Source organism: Mobula hypostoma, chromosome 10 (assembly GCF_963921235.1).
Source record: "Mobula hypostoma chromosome 10, sMobHyp1.1, whole genome shotgun sequence".
Lineage (NCBI taxonomy): Eukaryota > Metazoa > Chordata > Chondrichthyes > Myliobatiformes > Myliobatidae > Mobula > Mobula hypostoma.
In genome coordinates, this window is record NC_086106.1 from 14,839,862 (window position 1) to 14,861,560 (window position 21,699).

Consider the following 21,699-nt stretch of genomic DNA (forward strand, 5'->3'; position numbering starts at 1 on the left):
ACAGATGCAACATTTAAGAAGCACTTGCACCCGTACATAGAGAGGAAGGACTTGTGGCTTACAGGCTGAGACTTGCCGGAGGATACTGTGAACAGGATGGAAGGGCCTACTTCTGTGAGTCTACGACGGGCAACGTCGCTCCCAGTGTCACGTCCGCCCATGCAGGGTCGCAACCATATCTCGGTGTGTAAGGTCTCATCACGCTCCTGGTCACGCCATACACCTGGAATGCCAGCTCACAATACACCCCCAGTGTGCAATGTCATATCAGACTCCACATGTGTGAGGTCACACCGCAGTGCTGATGCACAAGGTCACGCCACTCTCCTGGTGTGTAATGTCACGCGTTCTCCTGGTGTGTAAGGTCACACTGCGCTCCCAGTGTGAAAGGTCACGCATTCTCCTGGTTTGAAAGGTCACATCACTCTCCCAGTGTGAAAGGTCATATCACTCTCCCAGTGTGAAAGGTCGCACTGCACACCCAGTGTGTAAGGGTCACATTTCATGCCCAGTGTGTAAAGGTCACATTTCATGCCCAGTGTGTAAGGTCACATTGCACTCCCAGTGTGTAAGGTCACACTCACCAGCATCCCAAGAGTGTTGTAGATGGGAGAGATATTCACTGAGGTGTTGAGGAATGAGACAGTGTCTCACTGAAGCAGTAGAATTTGATCAGGACCGGACAGAGCTGGTCAAGGGTGGATACCCCAGTGGTGGGGTCCCAGGCTCCGGACCACAGCCTCAGGGTGCAGAGTACACGTTTCCACAGAGATCAGCAGCAAGCCCTTCAGCCACTGGGGAGTGAACACGTCAAACTCACCGCCACTGCTAGCTGTAGATTACTAGATGATGATGTCATACGACATGGCACTTTACAACGCCGATGATGACATGCGGCCTGGCCCTGATGGTTCCTCCTGTACTTTGTGTGTGTTGTAAAAGACGACACTAACCCTTCGCATGGCAAGGTGGCACGGCTGTTCACAGCCTCTGCCTCACAACTCCAAGAACCTCGGTTCGATACTGACCTCCGGCTCTGTCTGTGTGGAGATTGCATGTCCCCCCGCTCGCGGACTTCCTCCCAAAGGTATTGGCATGATAACTGAACGTACTGCCCTGGGGTCCAGGTGAGGGGAATACATGGGAACTTAGGGGGAATGAACTGGGACGAGTGTATGTGCGTGTTTTATGGCTGGTGTGGACCTGAGGACACTTTTCTTTCCCTGTTGTACGACTACGTCCTGAGACCTTTCTGAAGGACACACAGAGTGTGGTGCACGTTTGGAGCAATCTGTCAGCGATATTTAGGTATTTGAATTAAAATGGAATCACCTCACAAAACAGCCTTAAAAATACAAAGTTTAGGTTTTCCAGGATAACAGAACACTCCTCCCTCAGGCCAGTCTCCGATATGTGAACAATGATTACGTTTGTGTCCGGGAAGCCATTTTCCCGCCATTGCCTGTAAGGAGTTTGTATGTTCTCCCCGTGACCGCGTGGGTCTCCTCCCACTGTCCTCAGATGTACCGGTTAGCGGGTTAATTGGTCATTGTAAATTGTCCCGCGATTAGGCCAGGGTAAGTTGGGGGATTGCTGGGTGGCGCGGTTTGATGGGCCTATTCTGCGCTGTATCTTAATAAATAAGTCAATTAGGCAATCGGCCATGTCCAGCCGTAGTGGTCGGGAACAACAGGAATTCTGCAGATGCTGGAAATTCAAGCAACATACATCGAAGTTGCTGGTGAACGCAGCAGGCCAGGCAGCATCTCTAGGAAGAGGCGCAGTCGACGTTTCAGGCCGAGACCCTTCGTCAGGACTCGTCGGGAGTTGGGCCGGGATCCCTCCCATTGCCAAGCGATTCAGTTTCCCCCCGAACTCTTCCGCACAGGCACCAGAGAGAGCTCCCCCCTCACCCGGGAGAGTCAGGCGAACCTCGCAAGGAAAGAAGAGCGGAGAGACATCACTGTTCTTGGCCCCGCCATCAAGGACGCACAGTACACGCAGAAAGGTGCCGGAGAAGACAGCAACATCGTGAAGGGTCCCACCCACCCCGCTCACGGTCTCTTTGTCCCACTCCCACCAGGGAGGCGGCTAGGCCAGGACCTCCAGACTCAAAACCAGTTACTCTCCACCCAAACCATCAGGCTGATCAACACCTCCACCCGTTAACCCATTCCACCACACCCCCCAACCACCATGACTTTATCATTTCCTGTCAGAGTCACCTTATGCACAGATACTTGTACACCTGCTGTCACTTTATGTGAATACAGTCTACGTATATAAGCTAAGCTTATGTATTTAATGGTGCAACTGTAACGAAAACCAACTTCCCCCGGGATCAATGACTACTTACATTCATTATGTTTCTTTTTGCAACATCAAATCCAAAGTAACCATTATTTTGTTCTCCTTTACACTTGTGTACCGGCAAATGACAAGAAACAACCTTGTTAATTTATTTATTGAGACACAGTGTGGAACAAGCCTTCCAGCCCTTCGAGCGCGCTGCCCAGCAAACCCCGCCCCACCCCGATTTAACCCTAGCCTTACCGCAGGACAACTTACAATGATCTTACAACCTTCTAACTGTGGGAGGAAACCAGAGCATCTGGGGGAGACCCACACAGTCAGGAGGAGAACGTACAAACAGGCAGCTGTGGGAATTATCGTAGGATTTGGAAGCCTGGGTCCCTCAATGACCCGGAGAGCTACGTCGGCTGGGGTCAGGGCTTTCTGCTTTGGATCTTGGTAGGGAAAGGGTAGGGGCCAGACTAAGAGTGGTCCACCGGTCCTCCAGGTTCGGGGGTTCGGCTCGGGGCCAACAACCCCGACTAGTCAAACAACCCTTCTACATCTGAGTGTGACGGTATTCCTGAGTCTCCACCTGGGACTTGCGTGACTGACAGTAGTGAAAACTGAGAGGAAGCTACTGACATGATGACGGAAGCCCTGAACACCGCCAGAGATGGAGGACCTTCATTGCTGCCCGAAACGCCAGCGGCAAAATGGGCAGTAAGTAAGTACTGCCGTGACACCCTATGAAAGAGACGTGATCATGAATAAGGTTTTTGTTAAGCAGAATTCTGTAACAAGAAGGTTGGGCAAAATGTATTTGCAGAGAGTGGTGCGGACAGCCCAGAGCATCTGTAGAGATGTGAATTTCCCATTATTTGGGACATCTACAAAGACAGGTGTTTAAAAACGGCCCAAAGGATCATTGGGAACCCGAGTCACCCCAACCACAAACTGTTCCAGCTGCTACCATCCGGGAAACGATACCACAGCATAAAAGCCAGGACCAACAGGCTCCGGGACAGCTTCTTCCACCAGGCCATCAGACTGATTAATTCACACTGACACAACTGTATTTCTATGTTATAGTGACTATCCTGTTGCACATGCTATTTATTATAAATTACTATAAATTGCACATTTAGATGGAGACGTAACGTGAAGATTTTCACTCCTCATGAAGGATGTAAGGAATAAAGTCAGCTCAGTTCAATTCAGTATTTATCCACAATGAATTGGCGGGCACAGAGAGTGAAACGTGACTTGTTATAGTGAAAAATAAGTTTACAAATCCGAGACTCTAAAAGGTAACGATGCAGTAACAGCGTGTAAAGAGAACATGTGTAAATCAGTAGTTAAACAAATTGCAAGGTTACCTGGAAGTGGTGTCACGGGTAAACAAGGTGGTGAAGGATATTCTTAGTACACTGACCTTCATGTATCAGGGCAATGAATTCAGAAGTTGGGATGTTATATCAGACTGCTTAGCAAGACGTTGATGAGGCTACGTTGGATGTACTGAGCTCAGTTGCTGCTATGATGCTCAGATGCTGCTATGCTAGAAAGAGCAATTGGATTGAGTTGACTTCGTTTCATACAACTTTCACGTACATGACGAGTAAAAATCTTTATGTTACGTCTCCGTCTGAATGTCCAAATGTATACAGAGAGTAAAAGAGGGGGTTTAGGACACTGCCCTGAGAGGCACCTGTGTTGAGGGTCAGAGGGGCAGGGGTGAGGGAGCCCAGTCTTACCACTTGCTGGCGTAAGAGATTGACAAGGATGTTGCCGGGCCTCGAGGGGCTGAGGGGTTGAGCAAAGTTCAACAAAGTACATATAGGCAAACTTGATTCATTTTCTTGTGGGCATACTCAGTAATTCAAAAAAACAAAGGTTGGGGGTACTGTGGATAGTGTGGAGGGCTGTCAGAGGTTACAGCGGGACATTGGTAGGATGCAAAACTGGGCTGAGAAGTGGCAGATGGAGTTTAACCCAGATAAGGGTGAGGTGATTCATTTTGGTAGGTCAAATATGATGGCAGAATATAGCATTAATGGCAAGACTATTGGCAGTGTGGAGGATCAGAGGACACTCAAAGCTGCTACGCAGGTTGACTCTGTGGTTAAGAAAGCATACAGTGCATTGGCCTTCATCAACCGTGGGACTGAGTTTAAGAGCCGAGAGGTAATGTTGCAGCTATGTAGGACGCTGGTCAGACCCCAATTGGAGTACTGTGCTTAATTCTGGTCACCTCACTACAGGAAGGACGTGGAAACCATAGAAAAGGTGGAGATTTACAAGGATGTTGCCTGGATTGGGGAACATGCCTTATGGGAATAGGTTAAGTGAATTCAGCCTTTTCTCCTTGGAGCAACGGAGGATGAGAGATGACCTGATAGAGGTGTATAAGATGATGAGGGGCATTGAGTGTGTGGATAGTCAAAGACTTTTTCCCAGGGCTGAAATGGCTAGCACGAGAGGACACAGTTTTAAGGTGCTTGGAAGAAGGTACAGAGGAGATGTCAGGGGTAAGTTTTTTACACAGAGAGTGGCAAGTGCATGGAATGGGCTGCTGGTGATGGTGGTGGAGGTGGAAATGATAGGGTCTTGTAAGAGACTCCCGGATGGATACATGGAGCTTAGAAAAATAGAGGCTATGGGTAACCCTAGGTAGTTCTAGGGTAAGGACATATTCGGCACAGCTTTGTGGGCCAAAGGGCCTGTATTGTGCTGTAGTTTTCTATGTTTCTAAACGTTAACAGACCACACCCAACAGGACGGGTAAACAACCGGTATACAAAACAACAAACTGTGCAAATACAGAAAAGAGGAGAAAGAATATTAAGAAGTAAATAATTGAGAATGAGAGATGAAGAGTCCTTGAAAGTTGTAGGAACAGCTTAGAGATGGGGTGACTGAAGTCCAGAGAAGTTATCCCCACTGGTTCAAAAGGTTGCTGGTTGAGGAATTGAGCCCGGGTCCCCTGTGCTTCCCGACCAAAGAGACATGCTCATGAATGAGCTTTTGTGAACCTGGTGGTACGAGTCCTAAGGCTCCTGTACCTTCTTCCTGAGGGCAGCAGTGAGAAGAGGGTATGGTCTGGGTGGAGGGGGTTGCTGACGATGGATGCTGCTTTCCTGCGACAACACTCCATGCAGATGGAGGCGGGGGCTTTACCCGTGATGGACGGGTAAACTTGGTTGGGACTGTACTCATTAGCGCAGAGGAGAATGAGGGGCAATCTTCTGGAGGTGTTTGAGGGGTACAGGCAGGGGTGAATGTGCACAGCTTTCTCCCCAGGGTTCAGGAATCAAGAACTAAAGGGCACAGGGTTAAGGTGAGAGGGAAAAGATTTAACAGGGACGTGATGGACGATGCTTTCAAACAGGGTGGCCAGTCTACGGAACGAGCTGCCGAGAGGAGGTGGCTGAGGCAGGTACATTAGCCACATTGAGACAGAGAAGCAGATGGGGAAAGGTTTAGAGGGGGTATGGGTCAAATGTGGCCAAGTAGGTCAAGCATGGTTGGTCACCTGGGTCAGCATGGATGAGCTGGGCTGAAAGGCCTGATTTCCTGCTGTAAGACTCCACTGGGCCCCGGCCTGGCCTCTGCAAAATGATGTGGTGGAGCTTTGAGGCCATAAGACACAGGAGCAGAATTAGGCCATTCGGCTGCTCGAGTCTGCTCCACCTGATTTATCAACCCTCTCAACCCCATTCTCCTGCCTTCTCCCCAACCTTACTAATCAAGAACCTATCAACCTCCGCTTTAAATATACCCAATCACTTGGCCTCCGTGGTGTCTGTGGCATCGAATTCCACAGATTCACCACCCTCCGGCAAAAGAAGTTCCTTCTCATCTCTGTTCTAAAGGCTTGTCCTTGTATTCTGAGGCTGTGCCCTCTGGTCCCAGACTCCTCCATGGCGGGAAGCATCCTTTCCGCATCCACTCCGTGGAGGCCTTTCAATATTCGGCAGGCTTCAGCGAGCTGCCTCCTCGTCTTTGCTAAACTCCAGCGGGTGCAGGCGCAGAGCCATCACGTGCCGTGGGGGCCGCAGTGTGTGTTCGCCGGGAATTATATTCAGGAGGAGAGACAAAGGAGAGGTTGTGTTCTGGGACAGGTCTGAACGTGGTGAATAGAGAAGAGACCCGTTACCAGACGGGGAAATGGTTAAGGGGGCACTGATTGGTAGGGCTAAGGAGGGCGGGGGAAATCACTCAAGTCATGCAGGGGGTGCGGAGCTCACGGTGTGAAAGGCTGGTAGAGGAGAAACCCTCACCTTTAAGGAGCATTTGGATGAGCGATTGAGGAGTCAAAACCTTTAGGGGTACAGACAACAGAACGGAGGTGGGATTAGTCCGATGAAATTGGGGTATCGCGGCAGCGTAACGCTTCACAAAGCCCGCGATCCGGGTCAGATCCTGTCGCTGTCTGTAAGCAACCATGACCTTGTGGGTTTCATCCGGGTGCTCCGGTTTCCTCCCACATTGAAAAGACGTATGGGTTAGTAGGTTAAATGGGCCGAGTGGGCTCGTTGGGTGCGGTAACTCTAAAATATGTAAAAATCTCAATACAGTGTGCTGCACACACAGTTCAGCCCTGCTGCTGTAACAAGATCATTCAGAGGCACATTGACGAAAGGTCAGTGCAGCTATCGTGACCCTGGAAAAATACTCAGGGTCAGTTAGTTTTATTGTCAGTAACAGGGTGCAGTGAGATACCTTGTTCCCATGAAGCTCTCAGACCAAACAGTGTGCGTGGCAGTATTACAGTTCCATGCAAAAGTTTTAGGCGCACACACACATATATCTATAGCTCGGGTGCCTAAGACTTTCACACAGTACTGTAGTAATTTTATGTATTGCACTGTACTGCTGCCACAAAAAAACACATTTGATGACATACGTGAGTGACGATAGACCTGATACTGATATGAGTCTCTGTTGTGGACTGAGAGTGGGAAGGGGGCAGGGAGAGGGGAATCATGGTTGGGAAAAGGGGAAGGGAGCAGGAAGCGCCAGAGAGACATTCTGTAATGATCAATAAACCAATTGTTCGGAATCAATGACCTTGCCTGGTGTCTCAGAGTTGGGTGTGCCGGCACCCGTGCCAACCCCCCGCCCCCCCCCGGGTCTCTGGCAGTCCTTCTCCGCCACCGGTCGCACACCCCTCTCGCGGTGGGCCTCCCTCACCATTCCCAACACCCTTTGCTCCCGCCAGATTTACGAACTCGCTCTTTGCTCCACGTTGACAAGGACAGTACTGTGCAAAAAGCTTAGTCTCCCCAGCTATATGTATGTTGCCAAGACTTTTGCATAGCACTGTAAAAGCCATTGGTGGGACTGGACTTGGAGTACAACGAGCACAAAGCAAACGAGACAAACAAAAGTGACAATAAGAGACTAGATTAGAGACGTAACAAACAGTGGCCACTTTATCAGTTACCTCCTGTACATAATAATGCGGCCACTGAGTGTACGTTTGTGGTCTTCTGCTGCTGTAGCCCATCCACTTCAAGGGGTCGACGTGTTGTGCGTTCAGACATGCTGTTTTACACACCACTGTTGGAACATGTGGTTAATTGAGTTACGGTCGCCTTCCTGTCACCTTGACTCAGCCCAGCCATTCTCCCCTGACCTCTCTCATTTGCAAGGCGCTTTCACCCCACACTGGATGTTTTTGTTTTGTTTCTCACATTCTATGTAAAATTCTCTGAGCTGGTTCTGCATGAGATCAGAAGTCGCTGAGATACTCAAACCACCCGATCTGGCACCAACAATCATTCCACGGTCAAAGTCACATTTCTTCCCCATTCTGATGCTTGGCCTAAACAACAACTGAATCTCTTGACCGTGCCTGCATGCTTTTGTGCATTGAGTTGCTGCCACGTGATTGGTTGGTAAGATATTTGCATTAATGAGCAGGTGTACAGGTGTACCTAATAAAGTAGCCGCTGAGTGCGGAGTTAAGAGTTTGAGAATGTGGCAGCGCCACCAAGAGGGGGGTGTGAAACGGGTGATGGATTCAGAAGTCTGACTGCAGTGTGGAAGAAGCTATTCTTGAGTCTGAACAATTTTCCACTCAAAGCACCATGTACCAACATGCAGGCAAATTGCGGGCCAGAGAAGTTGCCTTAAGTTGTCAACAGACCATCTTAGCATCATAGAAAACTACAGCACAGAAACAGGCCCTTTGGCCCATCTAGTCTATGCTGGACTATTTAAACTGCCAAGTCCCATCAACCTGCACCCTTCACATCCATGTCCCTATAAAAACTTTTCTTAAATGTTGAAATCGAGCTCACAGACACGACTTGTGCTGGCAGCTCGTTCCACACTCTCGCGACTCTCTGAGTGAAGAAGTTTCCCCTCATGTTCCCCTTAAACTTCTCACCTTTCACCCTTAACCCATGACATCTAGATGTAGCCTCACCCAAACTCGGTGGGAAAATTTTAAACACAAGAAAGCCTACGGACGCTAAAAATCCAGAGCAACGCACACAAAATGCTGGACGAACTCAGCAGGTCTGGCAGCTTCTATGGAAATAAATAAACCCGTCAGCATTTCAGGCCGAGACCCTTCTTCGGGGCAAGGCACACCCTGAAGAAGGGTCTCGGTCCAAAACATCGACTGTTTATTCACTTCCATAGATGCTGCCTGACCTGCTGAGTTCGTCTGGCATTTCAGTGGAAAAAGCCTGTTTGCATTTACTCTGTCTATGCCCGTCATAATTTTCTACACATCAAATCTCCCCCCTCAATCTTCTATGTTCTATGGAATAAAGTTCTAACCTATTCAACCTTTCCTTATAACTCAGGTCCTCCAGTCCTGGCAAAACTTTTGCAAATTTCTCTGTATACTTTCAATCTTATTGATATCTTTCCTGTAGATGGGTGACCAAATCTGAAGACAATATTCCAAGTTAGGCCTCACCAATGCATTATACAACTTCAACATAACATCCCAAATTCCTATACTCACTTTGCTTTACTTTATTGTCGCCAAACAATTGATACGAGAGCGTACAATCATCACAGCGATATTTGATTCTGCACTTCGTGCTCCCCGGAGTACAAATCGATAGTAAATAGTAAAAATTTAAATTATAAATCATAAATAGAAAATAGAAAAGGGAAAGTAAGGTAGTGCAAAAAAACCGAGAGGCAGGTCGGGATATTTGGAGGGTACGGCCCAGATCCGGGTCAGGATCCGTTCAGCAGTCTTATCACAGTTGGAAAGAAGCTGTTCCCAAATCTGGCCGTACGAGTCTTCAAGCTCCTGAGCCTTCTCCTGGAGGGAAGAGGGATGAAAAGTCTGTTGGCTGGGTGGGTCATGTCCTTGATTATCCTGGCAGCACTGCTCCGACAGCGTGCGGTGTAAAGTGAGTCCAAGGACGGAAGATTTGTTTGTGTGATGTGCTGGGCTGTGTTCACCATCTTCTGCAGCTTCTTCCGGTCTTGGACAGGACAACTTCCATACCAGGTTGTGATGCACCCTAGAAGAATGCTTTCTACAGTGCATCTATAAAAATTAGTGAGGGTTTTAGGGGACAGGCCAAATTTCTTAAGTTTTCTCAGGAAGTAAAGGCACTGGTGGGCCTTTTTGGCAGTGGACTCTGCATGGTCGGACCAAGTCAGGTCATTCGTGATATTGATCCCAAGGAACTTAAAGCTTTTGACCTGTTCCACTTGCGCACTACTGATGTAAATTGGGTCATGCGGTCCGCTTCTCCTTCTGAAGTCAACAATCAATTCCTTCGTCTTGCTGACGTTGAGGGATAGGTTATTGTCTTCGCACCATGCCACCAGGTTCTTAATTTCCTCTCTGTATTTTTTTGATTTTTGAAGGCCAATGTGCCAAAAGCTCTCTTTCCAACACTACCTAACTGTGACTTAACAGCCTTATCTATCTTCTTCACTGATGAATGATAACTACCACCCTGTTTGGTCTAGGTGACACGTGACTCCAGTCTTACTTCCCTAGCTCTCAAAGCCAAACAAGCCTTTCAGTCTTTTACAAAAGACAATGGCTGCTGAAAATCACCCCCCAATAAATGGCTCCACCCTGAAAATACACCACTGCCCTGCAAAGTTTGTCCATTCCGGTTCTATGGGTCAATATCCTCTTGCTCGGGTGATGCCCTTGGCTCAGTCATGGATACAAATCCTGCTTCAGACAAACATACAGTCGAGTAGACAAGAGATTCTGCAGATGCTGGAAATCCAGGGTAACGCGCGCAAAATGCTGGAGGAACTCAGCAGGCCAGGCAGCATCTGTGGAGGGGGAACAGCAGTCACCGTTTCGGGCCGAAACCCTTCATCAGGACTGCAAAGGTGGGGGTTAGGGGGAAAGAGTATAAGCTGGCAGGTGAGAGGTGAGACCAGGTGAGTGGGTGGGGGAGAAGGGGTGATATGAAAAGTTGGGACTGAAGAGAAAGGGAATTTTAAAAATAATTTATTGAGCTGCGCTGCCCAGCAACCCCAATTTAACCCTGGCCTAATCTTGAGACAATGTAGAATGACCAATTAACCTACCAACCAGTACGTCTTTGGACTGTGGGAGAAAATTGAAGCACCCGGAGGAAACCCACACGATTGGGGGGGGTGGGGGAAGAAGGCGGGAAAAGTACTAATTCCTTATAGACAGCAGCAGGAATTGAACCTGGGGCGCCTGTGCTGTAAAGCGTTGTGCGGGAGGAGAGAGAGCAGCGCACCGCGTGCGTGCGCAGCCCTCTGGTGAAAATGATATCGTATCCGTTAAATAAGGGCCGTGGACAATTCTGATTTGATGGAGAATGGACGTGAAAGCACAGAGGAACATCTGGAGAAATTTCTGAAACGCCCGTTCGCTGCTGTGGTTTGGGAATCTTTCGGAGGGTAGGCCTCAAAATCCCCGGCCTTGCCTGCTGTTGGTGACCGAGGTTGAGGTCGAATCGTTCAGATAGAGATGGCGCTCATTACTCAGTGTCAGAGAGCTGATCAGAGGTCGAAGTTTTCGGATGACTCAGAGTCAGACTGTGGTCGGGCATGGCAGGGAGAGTTTTTTCTTCTTTCTCCCGTCTGCGTGAGATGTGGGACATTTGAGAGCCTTTGAACTTTTACTGTGCTCATGGACTGTTCTTCATCAAGTTATGGTATTGTTGCACTGTTAGAATTATGTGGTTTTGTCAGTTTTTTCAGTCTTGTGTTTTGTGATATCACACCGGAGGAAATATTGCATCATTTCTTAATGCATGCATTACTAAATGACAATAGAAGAGGACTGTGTGTTTTCATAATCTAACTAACCACTACGCTACCGTGACGATGACAGTGGACCATGGAATTAAAGCAAAGAGGTGGGGAACCAGGAGAAGGCAATGTGTGCATGTCATGGGGAGTGGGGAGGAGCGGGTAACCAGAGTGAGTCAAAATGAAAAGTGAGGAAGGTGGAAGCAGAGGGGAGTGGTTAACAGAAGTCAGAAAAATCTATGTTTTCATATACAGTAACCTCCAGGAGGGCCATGACCTTGTCCTAGGGTTTGGAGGCACCATGCAGGGCTTTGTGCTTTGGCTCTTTGTGGGGTCACCCATGCCAAACAGGTCAAAGGGTAGAGGCCAGACTTGGAGTGGTCCACCAGTCCTCCAGGTTCGGGGGTTCGGCTCAGGGCCAACAACCCTGCCTAGTCAGACAAAATGTTTCTGGAAACAGCAGTGAAGAATCCTTCTGCATCTGAGTGCGACGGTATTCCTGAGTCTCCACCCGGGACTTGCATGGCTGACAGAGGTGAAAACCCGAGGTGCTGACACGATGAAGGAAGCCCTGGACACCGGCAGAGGTGGAGGACCTTCACTGCTGCCCTAAACGCCAGCGGCAGCATGCAGGACCGTAGATATGCAGTAAGGTAGTCTTGACAACTAGGCTTCTCAACAATCAAGGCTTAACAGTGTCAGAACATCTCCGAGGTGGTATTGTGGTGTCAGCTATTTGTACTGATGGAGCGGAGATAGTTTACCACATTCAAGCTGCTAGATCACAAGTTCAGCACGTAGCGATTATTATCCAGTTATGTTTATGGGATCTTGCTTTGCATTAGCTAGCAGCCCCATTTCCTTCATCACTACAGACCACTGATTGTAAAGTGCTTATGGATTTCAACTCTTTCACTGTCCAGTCGGCAGAGACTTGCCGAATTTCCTATCAGATCCCGGCATTCCCCAGTAACTACTTCTCACGTCTGATCTACTCCAGGTCTCCCCCTGCTCCTCACCCATTTTCTACTCGTCACCGAGAATGGCAAGAGTGTTGGCACAGGGGAGCGCCACCAGCTGCAGGCTCCCTGCCAAATCACACCATCCTGACTTCAGAAAAAATATCACCACCAACAGAAAATCTGCAGACGCTGGAAATCCGAGCAACACACACAAAATATGCTGGAGGAACTCAGCAGGCCAGGCAGCATCTATGGAAAAAAGTACAGTCGATGTTTTGGGCCCAGACGTTGATTGCCCTTTTTCCCATCGATGCTGCCTATCCTGCTGAGTTCCTGCAGCATTTTGTGTGTGTGTGTGTGTTGTTCAGAAAAAGTATCATCGGGTTCACCTCCTAGCACTCCCTTCTTGGAAAAGTCTTGTGAGCACCTTCGCCAGAAGGTCATACAATCTTCACCAGAAGGCTCGAGAATTGTACAACACAGAAACCCCTTATCTAAACAAAGAATGTGGTGACATTGGAGAGGGTCCAAGGGAGGTTCATGAAAATGGTTCCGGGAATGAAAGGTTTACCACATGAGCGTTTAGTGGCTCTGGGCCAGTGACTCACTGGAATTTAGAAGAACGATGGGGGATCTCATTGAAACCTAGTAAAAGTTGAATGGTCTAGATAGTGTAGATGTGAAGAGGATGTTTCCTATGGTGGGAGAGTCTAGGACCAGAGATTATAACCTCAGAACAGAGGGATGTCGGTATAGAACAGAGATGAGGAGGAATTCCTTTAACAAGAGGATGGTGAATCTGTGGGATTCATCGCTACAGGCAGCTGTGGAGGTCAAGTCATTGGCTATATTTAAGATGGAGTTTGATAGATTCTTGATAAGTCTGGGCATGAAGGGACACAGAGAGAAGGCAGGAGAATGGGGTTGAGAGAGAAATGGATCAGCCATGATCAAAGGGAGTGTGGTGCATGGCCAAGTGGTTAGGGCGTTGGGCTCGCGATCTGAAAGTCATGGGTTCGAGTCTCGGCTGAGGCAGAATGTTGTGTCTTTGATCAAGGCACTTAACCACACGCTGCTCCAGTCCACCCAGCTGAAAATGGGTACCGGCAAATGCTGGGGGTTAACCTCACGATAGACTGGCGTCCTATCCGGAGGGTGGGGGGGGAAGTCTCGTACTCTCAGTCGCTTCACGTCACAGAAACTGGCATAAGCACTGGACTGATGGGCCACAAGGGTTCAGGACAGACTTTAACTTTAAATGATCAAATGGAGGAACAGACTTGATGGGCCGAATGGCCCGATTCTGCTCCTATCTCTTATGGTCGTATGGAAACAGGCCCTTCAGCCCAACTCATGCATGTTGACCAAGGTGCAGACTGGAGCTATTGGCCAGAGGTAGCTATCAATATCCATGGACGTGGTAGTCCATGACCAGAGAGAGAAATCTGGAGTTAGCTGAAGATGAAGGTTGGTCAGGCCTAGGAACACTTGCGACGCCAGTGTTTGGCGTTCACTTCCTGCCGTTGTCTGTAAGGAGGATGCAAAGAGTAAAGATCAGCTATATTTGTCTTGCGTGCAGTACATTGAAATATTGAAGGCTCATTTGCATCAAATCAAATCAAATCCGCGAGGATTGTGCTTGGCAGCCAGCAAGTGTTACCGCACTTCCAGCGCCTACAGAGGATGCCTACAACCCACTAACCTCAATTGTACATCTTTGGAATGTGCAAGGAAAGTGGAACGCCTGGAAGAAACCCACGTGGTCTTGGGGAGGAAGTACAAACTCCTTCCAGTCAGTGGCGGAAGTTGGCGACTGCCAGCGCTGCAACGGCATTAGGCTAATTGCTATACTCCCGTTTCCTCTGGGTGCTCTGGTTTCCTCCCACGTTCCAAAGTCGTGCGGGTCACAGTTAGTAAGTTGTGGGCACGTCACACCCGCATTAGTAGCATGGCGACACTTGCGGCCCCCAGACAGCGGTGGTTGTTGACGCAGAGGATGCTTTTTACTGTGCATTTCGAAGTACTCCTGACAAATAAAACTGATCTTTAATCTTCTTCCTGAGCAATAGCGCCCAGCACAGAGGAATGGGATCTTTCCGTGCATCTACTGCAAGCCCACATCAGATGATTAGTGAGGCTGCTGCTACTGGGATTGGGATAATCAGGGACCAACAACCTCGCTCCACAGGGAATTCCACAATTCATAGGCTCAGCGGCCACCACACCAGTCACGGACAGCCCGTCACATCTGATATACGAGATGGATGAGGCCTCTAAACTCACGCAGAACCCACTGCCCATAAGGCTAACAGGGGGTTCTGCTACCTCGTAGGTTAAGGCCTTTTGGACGGGGGCGGAGGGGAGAAGAAGGCAGGTGAGGCAGGAGACCTTTGGGGTGGGGAATGAGAGGGTGGGGTACGGCATGGAGACTGTTGGGATGGGGAAACGTGAGGGTGGGGGAGAGCATGGAGACTGTTCTGGTGGGGAACGCGAGGGTAGGACAGGGCATGGAGACTGTTGGGCTAGGAACGCAAGGGTGGGATGGAGCGTGGAGACTGTGGGGGTGGGGAACGCGAAGGTGGGATAGGGCATGGAGACTGTGGGGGTGGGGAACATGAAGGTGGGGCAGAGTGTGGAGACTGTGGGGGTGGGGAACATGAGGGTGGGGCAGAGCACAGGGACTGTGGGGGTGGGAATGCGAGGGAGGGGCAGTGTGTGGAGACTGTGGGTGTGGGGAATGAGAGGGTGGGACAGGGCATGGAGACTGTGGGGGTGGGAACGCGAGGGAGGGGCAGAGCATGGAGACTGTGGGGGTGGGGAGAGCAAGGGTGGGGCAGAGCATGGAGACTGTGGGGGTGGGGAGAGCGAGGGTGGGGCAGAGCATGGAGACTGTGGGGGTGGGGAGAGCGAGGGTGGGACAGAGCATGGAGACTGTGGGGGTGGGAACGCGAGGGAGGGGCAGAGCGTGGAGACTGTGGGGGTGGGGAGAGCGAGGGTGGGGCAGAGCGTGGAGACTGTGGGGGTGGGGAGAGCGAGGGTGGGGCAGAGCATGGAGACTGTGGGGGTGGGGAGAGCGAGGGTGGGGCAGAGCATGGAGACTGTGGGGGTGGGGAACGAGAGGGTGGGGCAGAGCATGGAGACTGTTGGGGTGGGAACGTGAGGGTGGTGCAGAGCATGGAGACTGTGGGGGTGGGGAGAGCGAGGGTGGGACAGAGCATGGAGACTGTGGGGGTGGGAACGCGAGGGAGGGGCAGAGCGTGGAGACTGTGGGGGTGGGGAGAGCGAGGGTGGGGCAGAGCGTGGAGACTGTGGGGGTGGGGAGAGCGAGGGTGGGGCAGAGCGTGGAGACTGTGGGGGTGGGGAGAGCGAGGGTGGGGCAGAGCATGGAGACTGTGGGGGTGGGGAACGAGAGGGTGGGGCAGAGCATGGAGACTGTTGGGGTGGGAACGTGAGGGTGGTGCAGAGCACGGGGACTGTGGGGGTGGGAATGCGAGGGTGGGGCAGAGCATGGAGACTGTGGGGGTGGGGAGAGCGAGGATGGGGCAGAGCATGGAGACTGTGGGGGTGGGGAACGAGAGGGTGGGGCAGAGCATGGAGACTGTCCTGGTGGGGAACGCGAGGGTGGGGCAGAGCACGGGGACTGTGGGGGTGGGGAACATGAGGGTGGGGTACGGCATGGAGACTGTTGGGGTGGGAACGCGAGGGTGGTGCAGAGCATGGAGACTGTGGCGGTGGGGAGAGCAAGGGTGGTGCAGAGCATGGAGACTGTCCTGGTGGGGAATGCGGGGGTGGGGTACGGCATGGAGACTGTGGGGGTGGGGAACGAGAGGGTGGGGTAGGGCATGGAGACTGTTGGGGTGGGAACGCGAGGGTGGTGCAGAGCATGGAGACTGTCCTGGTGGGGAATGCGAGGGTGGTGCAGAGCATGGAGACTGTCCTGGTGGGGAATGCGAGGGTGGGGCAGAGCGTGGAGACTGTCCTGGTGGGGAATGCGAGGGTGGGGCAGAGCATGGAGACTGTCCTGGTGGGGAATGCGAGGGTGGGGCAGAGCGTGGAGACTGTGGGGGTGGGGAGAGCGAGGGTGGGGCAGAGCATGGAGACTGTGGGGGTGGGGAATGCGGGGGTGGGGTAGAGCGTGGAGACTGTCCTGGTGGGGAACATGAGCGTAGGATAGGGCAGGGAGTGACAGGAACTTCAGGAGAACGACTGAGATGGATCCTGACGATGTTCGCAGCAGGGAAGGTTGGGGCAACTGCAAAGAAGAGCTTTGTGGCGGCGTAGTAGCACAGTGAAAAGCATAACACTAATACAGCACCCGAGACCCCGGTTCAATTCCCACCATCGTCTATAAGGAGTTTGTACGATCCGCCCCCTCCACCACCCCCCCGTGACTGCGTGCGGTCTCTCCGGGTGCTCCGGTTTCCTCCCACATTCCAAAGACGCACAGGTTAATTGGTCACATGGGTGTAGTCTCGTTGGGCTGGAAACGACTGTCAATGCGCTATATCTCGAAGTAAATAAAAATAAAGGAAGTCAAATCCTCCTGGGAGCAGATGGACTCTACTATAAAACCCGGAGTCCATGTGAATAGGACCGGACAAGGACTCCATTCTCACTATCAGCACGGAGGGCTCAGGGTACTCACGGCCCCTGTGCGCTCATCACAGCATCTGCACGTGATGTCACGGCAGCCTTTGATGTCACTGCGCACGGAGGGCGCAGATCACAAGTGCGACGCCAGGCCAAGGTTCCAGTCCCGCTGGCCCTTCTGCCGCACCAAAGCTCAGGAACCTCGGGGAAGCTTCACGTAGCTGTCTCCTCTGTTGAGACGCAAATAGGGAGGGGCAATAAATGCTGGCAACTCTATCCCACAAACACTCAAATTAGTGTGGCACAGTAGCGTAACGCAATTACAGCGCCCGGGTTCAGTTCTGCCGCCGTCTGGAAGGATCTTGTACGCTCTACCTTTGGCCGCATGGGTTTCGTCCAGGTGCCCCTGTTTCCTCCCAAGTACATTCCAAAGATGTACAGGTTAGGTTATTTGGATACTATAGAGAGAGTGCAGAGGAGATTAACAAGGATGTTGCCTGGATTATGAGAATAGATTGAGCGAACTTGGCCTTTTCTCCTCGGAGTGACGGAGGATGAGAGGTGACCTGATTGAGGTATATAAAACGAGGGCCGTTGATCGTGTGGATAGCCAGAGGCTTTTTCCCTGGGCTGAAATGGCTAACACGAGGGGGCAGAGTTTTAAGGTGCTTGGAAGTAGGTACAAGGGGGATATCAGAGGTACATTCTTCACACAGAGAGTGGTAGGTTTGTGGAATGCACTGCTAGAGACGGTGATGGAGGCAGATACAATAGGGTCTTTTAAGGGACTCTTAGATAGGTGCACGAGGCTTAGAAAAATAGAGGGCTATGCAGTAGGGAAATTCTAGGTAGTTTCTAGAGTAGGTTACATGGTCAGCACAACATTGTGGGCCGAAGGGCCTGTAATGTGCTGTAGATTTCTATGTTTCTAACTGCTCTCATCTCCTTGAACAAGTTAATAACCTACAGCTCTACCATGGACAGAACAGAGTAAGGGACTTTCCCGGTCATTCGCCACTCAGCTGCCTCATTAATGCTACTCCAGTAGATGAGGTTAACCAAGAGCAGGGCACTGTCCTTTCTAAAGTAGCCTGACACAGACTGTTCCTCCCTTCCCACCCACCACCCCGGCGCTTTCTCATCCATACTGGGTCCCTGTGAAATACAGCCTCGGGGCTCACACCACAAGGCTCAGGGACAGTGCGTTCTTTTTGCATTGGCATAGTTTGTTGTGTTCTGCACTCTGGGTGATCTTTCACTGATCCTGTTATACTTGCTTTTCTGTGGATGCATTGAGTATTCCCACAGAGAAAATGACTCTCCGGGTTATATATGGTGACATATATGTACTTTGATAATAAAATTGACTTTGAACTTTGAAATTTATTATCAAAGTACATACTATATATGTCACCATATACATCCCTGAGATTTATTTTCTTGTGGGCATCAATAAATCTATAGAATAATAACCATAACAGGATCAACCGGGGGGGGGGGTTCATTTTCTTTCAAGCAGTTACAGGAATACAGGAACTACAATAGAATTTATGACAAACTACATTTAACAAACACTGGCGAACATCCAATGTGCAAAATAAAGTCCCACTTTTAAAATCTTCAACCTTTTGTTCACCTCTCTCTCGTGGTCTCCTTGCTCCCTGCCTCTGTCCAGTCCTCCAGCGAACACAAGAGATCCCTTTGTGCTAGCATCATCATTATGCGCCATGCCATATGATCTGGGCAATCACGGTTTTTAACCATGATACCTCCTGGCGAATTTTTCTCCTGAAGTGGATTGCCGTTGCCTTCTTCTGGGCAGTGTCTTTACAAGACGAGTGATCCTAGCCATTATCAATACTGCAGCGGCCAATTCTAACCAAACCAGTTGCCGCTGCTGGCGACCCCCATGGATTTGTCATACCCGTGTGACGCACCTTTCAGCTCAAATAACGATTGTTCCAAACATCACAGATCTGCATTTGACTCTTTATTAACAATTAACAAATATACAATCTTGAAGCGAGAAACTTAAAAGTCCCCAAGTGTAAGTTAAGCGTAGTTGAGCCGTCAACAAAAGAGATGACAGCTGTCAGTCCCCAGCTCCGAACTCCACGAACAAAGCGTGAATGCGTGACTTATTCCCCTTGCTTTAACCATGCCCCCCCAGTCATGTGAATTACCATAATGAATGCACGACACACAATACAATGCAGATGGCGAGCAGACACACGGCTCCTACAAATACTCCAGAGACTGTCTGCCTGGCGTCAGTGGCCACATAACCAGGACTTGTGATCTGCAACAGCCGCTCATACGACCATCCACCACCTGCTCCCATGGTTTCACGTGACCCTGATCGCGGGGCTAAGGACTCTTGCCCAAGGGTGACCTGCAGGCCAGCAGAGGTAAGGAGCGCCTGACCCCTCGTTTGGTTAAAGACGGATCTCTACCCTGCCACCCAGATATTGTGCTACATTGCCTACAGAACGAGCGCGCACTCTTAGGTCTCCCAAGTCAATATGGCCACTGGAGGGTGGGGAAGGGGCTGGAATGTAGCTTGTGGGGGACTGGGGTTGCCAATTGTCCCGTATATTGGGCTAGATTGGTTTGTCCCATACAGGACCGCCCTTGTCCCTTATTTTCCCCACTAAGGTAGAGCGTTCCTATGAAACCATTCATAAGCCGAAATGGCGTAAAGCGCAGAAGCAATTACCATTAATTTATATGGGAAAAATTTTTGAGCGTTCCCAGACCCAAAAAAATAACCTACCAAATCATACCAAATAACACATAAAACCGAAAATAACACTAACATATAGTAAAAGCAGGAATGATATGATAAATACACAGCCTATATAAAGTAGAAATAATGTATGTACAGCGTAGTTGGGAAGATTAAGTCAAAACCGATTTGTAGAAAAAAAAATCGGCACATACACGCATGTGCACACAGGTGCCCGCACAAGGCTTCATGGTCATTGTAGTCTTTCTCGGGGTAAACACGAGTGTCCCGTATTTGACTGCTACTTTTGTCCCTTATTTGGGAGTGAGAAAGCTGGCAACCCTATGGGGGACTGAGTAAGGAACCCTGACCTGTAGTTTTTTTAGGAAAGATTAGGGAGCTATCAAGGTTAGGATGGGCCAAATGGCCTCCTTTCCCATGCGAGGGCATGACTTGCTTCTGGCAGCAGCCAGACCCCTCGGTAGTGTGTCTCTCTCCACCCACCCCTCTCCGGGCCCTGGTGATACTGGGCCCAGGTCTGACACCTGCCGCTACCTCGGGCGGGCCGACAGTACGTGCCAAGGGTTAAACAAGTCTTGAAGGAGAGCCGGTGGTTTCAGGCAGCAGAAGTGAAATTTTCACTTCCCCAATTCTACGTTAGCGAGATTCAAAACGCTAGTTGTCAGCCCTGGTTTTCACATCCCTGCTCGGGCTCTGCGGCCTGCTGGGAACTCCCGGCTCCACTGATTCAAGCTTTCGTAGCTCCCTGATTTGCTCCACCCATGCCTGAGCCACAAGCTCCGGAGTTCCCTCCTTAAACATCTCTGCTTCACTTTCCTTTTCTCGTGATGTTTCCCATCCGCCTCAGTGGCAGAGCTCACTTAGTCTTTTACTTTGGGGGGAGTACTAAATGCTGCTGATATAAAACTCCAGAGGTAAACACCACGGCACGTTCTATAAGAGCGTAGTTAGGCCATTTGGCCCATCACGTCTGCTGCACTGTTCAATCGTGTCTGACATCTTTTTCCACCCCAAACCTTAACCCCCTGTACCATTCAAGAATTTATCAATCTCTGCTTTAGATACACCCAATGGCTTGGTCTCCACAGTCATCCAGGCAAAAAAATTTCCACAGATTCACCACCCTCTGGCTGAAGAAATTCCTCCTCATGCCATTTCTAAAAGGACATCCCTATAGTCCCCGAACAGAAATATTCTCTCCACTACCACCCTATCCAGGTTTTTCAGTATCCGCTAGGTTGCAATGAGATCCTCCCCTCAGCCTTATGAATTCCAGCGAGTTCAGGCCCAGAGCCATCAAATGCTCCTCGTACGCTAAGCCTTTCGCTCCCAGGATCATTTTTGTGAGCCTCCCTTTCCTTAGAAAAGGGGCCAGAATTTCTCACAATATTCCAAATGCGGCCTGACCAGCGGCCGATAAACACAGCAGATTCTGCCGATGCTGGAAATCTGGAGCAGCACGCACAAAACATGGGAACACCAACGCCTTTGAGCGGAAAATCCTCCAAAACGTAGTGGATTTGACCCAGTGCATCACAGGTAAAGCCCTCCCAACCATTGAGCACATCGATATGAAACACTGTTGTAGGAAAGCAGCATCCATCGTCAAAGATCCTCACCACCCAGCCCGTGCTCTTTTCTCACTGCTGCCATCAGGAAGAAGGTACAAGAGCCTCAGGACTTGCACCACCAGGTTCATGAACAGTTACTACCCCTCAACCATCAGGCTCTTAAACAACACTCAACTATGGAGACATTCCTACAACCGATGGTCTCACTTTAAGGACTCTTTTATCTTGTTATTTCATGCTCATTCTTTATTGCTATTTATTTATATTGCAGTAGGTTCAATAGGTACATTTAATGTCAGAGAAA

The 21,699-nt window shown here is 50.1% G+C and overlaps 1 protein-coding gene across 2 annotated transcripts in view; it reads right to left on the reverse strand.

The window, feature by feature from the left end:
- LOC134352664 (RAS guanyl-releasing protein 1-like) overlaps positions 1-21,699 on the reverse strand; it is a 194,884-nt gene that overhangs the window by 82,114 nt on the left and 91,071 nt on the right. Inside the window, exon 1 of one of the 2 annotated variants that reach the window (XM_063060017.1) lies at positions 1,729-2,108. The exons of the other annotated variant lie outside the window; for it this stretch is intronic. Within the exon in view, the coding sequence (XP_062916087.1) occupies positions 1,729-1,766 (38 nt within the window). The 5' untranslated portion in view covers positions 1,767-2,108. Of the gene's footprint in view, positions 1-1,728; positions 2,109-21,699 lie in introns of those variants that run through there. 2 annotated transcript variants of the gene reach the window in all.